The 6,221-nt window shown below is 45.5% G+C and overlaps 1 protein-coding gene across 1 annotated transcript in view; it reads left to right on the top strand.

Annotated features, from left to right (window-relative positions):
- The first annotated feature begins 6,060 nt into the window (after positions 1-6,060).
- Positions 6,061-6,221, top strand: part of TEX26 (testis expressed 26) — a 39,156-nt gene continuing 38,995 nt past the window's right edge. The window contains exon 1 of the mRNA XM_029209964.1: positions 6,061-6,121. Within this exon, the coding sequence (XP_029065797.1) occupies positions 6,061-6,121 (61 nt within the window). The remainder of the gene's footprint in view (positions 6,122-6,221) is intronic.

The raw sequence follows: 6,221 nt of genomic DNA, 5'->3' as shown, positions 1-6,221 counted from the left end.
ACCTTTGGTAATCGCTCCAGAAATGGACTAAAGATCTGGAAGTTTTCTTTTTTAAATTTATTATTTTATTTATTTATTGTTTTTGGCTGCGTTGGGTCTTCGTTGCTGCCCGCGGGCTTTCTCTAGTTGCGGCGAGCGGGGTCTACTGTTCGTTGCTGTGCGCGGGCTTCTCATTGCAGTGGCTTCTCGTTGCGGAGCACAGGCTCTAGGCATGCGGGCTTCAGTAGTTGTGGCTCGCGAGCTTCAGTAGTTGTGGCTCATGGGCTCTAGAGCGCAGGCTCAGTAGTTGTGGCGCACGGGCTTAGTTGCTCCGCGGCATGTGGGATCTTCCTGGACCAGGGCTGAAACCCGTGTCCGCCCCTGGAAGGTTCCTTTTATCATTAAAAATTGTTTTCAGTCAACTCAGAGCCAAATGCATTTACTTAATTCGATATTCACTTACCAAAGTTTTATGACTGCCTCCAAGGAAATATACACTGTGCTAATGTATATTTCATTAGCAAATGTCACAAAGAATTGATACTGGGAAATCTATAAAATGGGTGAAAAGTCTATTGGGACAGATCTTCCTGGGTCAAAGTGACCTCAGTCTGGATGTATATTTGCCCTAATTCAGACATCTTAAACAGTTTAAGATCAGTAGAAATGTATAGGACAAGAATGGCCTAAGCAATCATTCATTCCATTCATTCATTTATTTCTCACATATGATTGAGTGCCTACTGTGTGCAGTGCACTGGAGCTGGTATATAAAGGTGCCTAAAACATGGCCCTTGCTCTCAAGGAACATCCAGTCTTGTAAAAGACAGATGTACAGCTAGTAAGAACAATAAAATCAGTGCTACGGGAGAGATTCAAAAAGGAAAGCGTCTAAAACGCTTATGATCCAGTTTTGGAGATAAAATTACTGACGTGTAACTGTAAAATTTAGTTTTAAAAGAAACATGTAAGGATCAATTTATCCAAGCAACTGATTTACTGAAGTTCTCAGTGAAAGAGTCACCTTGGAAGCTATTAATTTTTTCCAACAAGAATGCAATCCGGACATTATCTACAGAATAAGGGAGTTTTTCTCTTATTACCTCATGGTTAGAGTTTGATTTTTGGCCAAAGGAAAACATTGTCCAACTTGATTGCCTACCTTAATTATCAGCTCGAATGTCTTCTTACTGTTTCAAATACCCGTCTATCTTCAAAGAGCAAAGCTATGCCCCAATTCAAGAAATTCAAAAGAATGTGCATCAGTGTTTGAAGGGAGTTTCTAAAGAGTTTCAAAGATGCTTTAAGCAATGGCAGTGTCATTATAATAAATGATTACTTTGAAGAAGAGAACATTCATTTGGATGGCTAACTGCTGGTCTAACAGATTTAAAATGAGTGTTCGCACTTGATACTCACGGCTTGAATAAACTTGAGAGACCCAATAATGCAAGGCATTAGTAATTGTTCTTAAGGGTTCATAGAAGAGAAAAACACAAGAATCAGAGACAGCAGAGATGGCCCAGGAAGGAGGTGACATTTATATACGATTGATGAGGTTTTGAGAGAATCAAACGTCTGAACTTGCTGTTACGGCTTTATTTGGATAAAATGTGAGTTTGGTGAGTGGCAGGTTAGAAGCAGAGCTTAGAATTTACCCTGTTAAACTGGACTGTCCTAATAAAATAGAGACCATTACAAAATTTTCTTTTCTGGATTTTTCAATAGAAACAGAGCAATCACTCTTGGACGGCTTAAACACAACCCCTCTTAGTGGCAGATATGAACCAGGTGACCTCAGGAAGACCTGGATCTCTGATGGTAATTTTAAGTGTCAGTTTGGCTGGGCCACGGTGTCCAGATGTGTCGACAAACATTATTCTTGATATTTCTGTGAGGGTGTTTTGGATGAGGCTAACATTTAAATCAGTGGACTTTAAGTAAAGCAGATTGCCCTCCACAATGTGAATGGACCTCTCCCATCAGCTGAAGGCCTGAATAGAACAAAAGTCTGACCTCCCCTAAGCAAGACAAAATTTTGCACAGATGACCTTCAGACTTGAACTGCAATGTAGGATCTGCCCTGGGCTGCCCTGGTCCTCTGGCCTGCTGGCCTACTTTGCAGATTTAGGACTTGCCAGTCCCCACAATTGTGTGATCCAGTTCCTTAAACTAAGTTTCTTTCTCTCTCTACATACACACACACACACACACACACACACGCACACACACACGATTGGTTCTGTTTCTCTAGAGAACCCTTAATAATACAGAGTCCATCACAGAAATGGAGAAAATGTTTTACGAGTTAATCCATCAGCTAAAACAAAGAGAAAAGACAGTTTTGTTTTTTTTTTTTTACATGAAGACACTTGAATGAAAGCATTGCATACCACATAATAACAGGAAGTCTTGCCAAAATACAGCAAGCAAGCCAGAAAAACTTCACTCAGTACATTCATATCCAAAGCACTTGGCATTGCTGAAGAATGTCCGTGACCTCTTCTGGGCTTTTGGAAACAGTCACCGGCCAAGTCTCCCATCAACTCTTTCACATTCTTCCTCTCGTTCCGGAGACAACCTTTCCTCTCATGTTACCCGGAGCAGAAGTCCTCAAACTTGAATGTGCCCTGGAATCTCTTGGAGGTTTAGCTGCAGATCCTGACTCAGGAGCTCGGTGGGGGAGGGAGGGAGAGCTGTGTTTCTGCGTTTCTAACCAGTTCCCAGGTGATGCCGAGGCCGCTGGTCCTGGGACAAGGCTCTAGACCTGTCCATCTCAAGCGTTACGAATCACCTGGGGATCTTGTTAGAAAAGCAGAATCTTGCTCCCCCCCGACTTACTGACTCAGAACTCGTGTTCTCGTCAAATGCCCAGGTGGTGTGGACACGCTCAGTTTGGGGATAGCTTGCTGGCACATCTCCTTTCTCCTGGCTGGGACCCTGTCTACTCTCTCCTGGAGCATCAAGTTCTCTCTCTCTCCCTGCTTCTTACCCTTGGCCTATGAACTTGGTTATTCTTCTCTCCTTTCAAGTAATAACTCTCAATGTGATCCACACCCTCTTCCCCCACTAGACCCTCTTCTCCTTCACAGGCAAAATTTGAGTGTTCGGGCTTCCCTGGTGGCACAGTGGTTGAGAGTCCGCCTGCCGATGCAGGGGACGCGGGTTCGTGTCCCGGTCCGGGAAGATCCCACATGCCGCGGAGCGGCTGGGCCCGTGAGCCATGGCCGCTGAGCCTGCGCGTCCGGAGCCTGTGCTCCGCAACGGGAGAGGCCACAGCAGTGAGAGGCCCACGTACCGCAAAAAAGGAAGAAAGAAAAAAAGCATTTGAGTGTTCCTTCGTCGTTGTCTCTTCCCTCCACCACCCACCCCCATCTTGACTCCTTCATATCACGCTCCCTCTGTACGTGTGTGTGGCAGAAAGAAATTTCTTGTAATAATGTGAATTGGAAACCAGTTCCCATTTAACTCATTTGATGCAGCTACTCTCAGTTGGTTTTGGTCGATTCAAAACTCTGTCACAGGAGCATTGGTAACCTCAAGGTCTTAGTTTCTGTGTGATGGATCTACTCTGGCAGGTGAATGGAACCTTGCTTCTCTTACTTAAACTTACTTAAACTACTGACCTGAGCCCTCACGCTGTTGCCTAACCCACTCAGTGCACACTCCTCATGTTTAGGTGGAGCTCCTCAGCGGGGCTGTGGGGCTGCTTGGCTGTCCCCCTCCCCCTTCACAGTATGGCAAGACGAAGCTCGCAGGGCCTCTGGAGGACACAGGCTGTTTCCCCCTCCTGGGTCCTTCCTGGGCCTTGGGGCACCTCTCCCTCTTCACCTGGTTGCCTCCCGGGCATCTTGGAAAACTCAGCTCAGGCAATTCCTCTCCCCCTCCCCCAAGGTCCCATAATACTCTGGGCACTGCCCTTAATGTCATCATCCAGCTCACTTCAGGTGCTCAGTATTTGTTGAGGGAAAGAAGAAAGGAAAAATATTCTGCTTAATCCTTAAACGGAGTTGCCTCAAGGAACCCAAATTCAAAGGCAGGAAGAGTGCTGTACTGCTCATAATGAAATGGACCTGTATCAACCATCCGTCTGCAGAAGCAGAAGCAGAAATGAAAGGCTATAAAAAAGAATGAAGGACTTCCCTGGTGGCACAGTGGTTAAGAATCCACCTGCCAATGCAGGGGACACGGGTTCAAGCCCTGGTCTGGGGAGATCCCACATGCCGCAGAGCATCTAAGCTCGTGAGCCACAACCACTGAGCCTGCTCTCTAGAGCCTGTGAGCCGCAACTACTGAGCCCGCGTGCCACAGCTAGTGAAGCCCGCGCGCCTAGAGTCCGTGCTCCACAACAAGAGAAACCACTGTTATGAGAAGCCAGCGCACGGCAACGAAGAGTAGCCCCAGCTTGCCACAACTAAGAAAGCCTGCACGCAGAAATGAAGACCCAACACAACCAAAAATAAAATAAATAATTTTTAAAATTTTAAAAATTTTTTTAAAATGATCAAAAGAGTAATAAGACAAAAGAGCAATACCTTAGGTGTGTGTGGCTTTACGATTTATAAATTATCGTTAGAATAATTCATCTTTACAGCCCATTGAGGTGGGTACTCATATATTCATTTTACAGATAAGGAAGCTGAGGCTCGGAGCAGTACCTGTTTTACGCCCAAGGCCTTCAGGTAGAAAGTGACAGATCTTCTGGCTCTCGATTCAGTGCGTATCCCTCCCGCCATTTCACAGCTTGCCTAAGACGAGACAAATGTAAGATATTAATACAAATTCACTGCAAAAATTCTATATACTCACTGCTCTATTTTTAAAGTGTATTTCTTTTAAATTATGCTATGCTAATTAGCTCTACTATTTCCAGACAGTAATCTGTTATTGGGTGTTACTTTCTTAATTTAGACTCCACTACTAAATCCTAATTTAGACTCATTCCTTCTAATAACATCGACAGAAGTCTGTGTGTCCCACCATTCATTGCTATAAATTTGAGAGCCTAAATCTGTTATATTCATTCCATTACATGGATGGGACTCTACTCTCAGAAACTTCTGGTTGAGCTCTTCAGTTTAAAGAAATCCTTGCATATATACGTGGGATCCTTACTTTGATGCCTATTCTGTCTCCTTTGATAAATTCCCTTTTGCTACTTCACTGTTCACTTAAGGTCTATGTTAGAATAACCCCTTGAAAGGTTAAGGGATGGTTGTAAATTGCTTTTTAAACATGGTGCCAGCAGTCTCCAATGCATACTTACTGTTTCCTCTTCGCATGCAAGTGGGTAATAGCTGTGTCCTAGCCAGGAGACATTCAATATCACTAAGCACCTACTATGTGCCAAATGACCAGGTAGCTGTCAAATAATATGAATATAAAAGACCCTCCACATACATGGGGGTGAGAGACCCAGTTGAACCTGTGGGGACAGAAGAACGATGAAATTGACCGTCACAAAAAACGATTTTTGGTGCCAGGAACATGGCCTGGTGAGAAGAAAGGTGTCACACATATCCCTACTCACTCCTCTTTCCAAGCGCACTTTTCTTTCACCTCCCTGCCGGCTCCTAATTCCTGTGCAGAGATGACCAGTTTGATGGCATGAAACTATCTCAGAAACTCTGGTTCTAGTTCCACGTAACGCAAGATTACTTGTGATTTTTAATTCCTCTTGCTCGGATCCTGCAAGATCCCTGACGACTTCGCCTTCATTCGCTTAAGCTGAAAACTGTGCATAGCTGGAAATTTGCAGTTGAAAATCTGACAATATTACTTTCTCTTCAGCCCCTTTTGCTCCTCTCCCCAAATATATATAAGACAGTTCTCGAGAACGCTCATTGCATGAACTAGACAAATACACGAAAGTAAGGTATCCATCATATTACTAGAAACACATCTTTTTACTTTCAGCACCGGGTCCCCCAGCCGGCCCGGTGAAGCGCCCTGCACCTCGTCTGCCAGGGGCTGAGCCGCCGGGAACATCCCCGCGTCTCCATGGCGAAGCGTCGCAAAGCAGCCACGCAGCACCCAGCCCGGCTGGTGCGAGAGGCCCAGCGACGGCCTCTTCTAGCAAGAATGGCAGAGCCTGGGCCCGAGGCTCCGTGTCCTTCTCAATGCGGCCACAAGATCCTGCCAAGTAAGACTGCGGACCCTGCCAGCCGGCGAGGGGCGGGGACGGGGTCTCCCTTGGAGACGCGGTGCCTGGAGCGAAGGCTGCTCGGGTCTTCAAGGGTGTG

Source organism: Monodon monoceros, unplaced genomic scaffold, assembly GCF_005190385.1.
Source record: "Monodon monoceros isolate NGI ecotype Baffin Bay Population unplaced genomic scaffold, NGI_Narwhal_1 Super_Scaffold_8, whole genome shotgun sequence".
NCBI lineage: Eukaryota > Metazoa > Chordata > Mammalia > Artiodactyla > Monodontidae > Monodon > Monodon monoceros.
The sequence above is the reverse complement of the archived record's forward strand: the minus strand, read 5'-3'. Positions and strand labels throughout refer to the sequence as shown.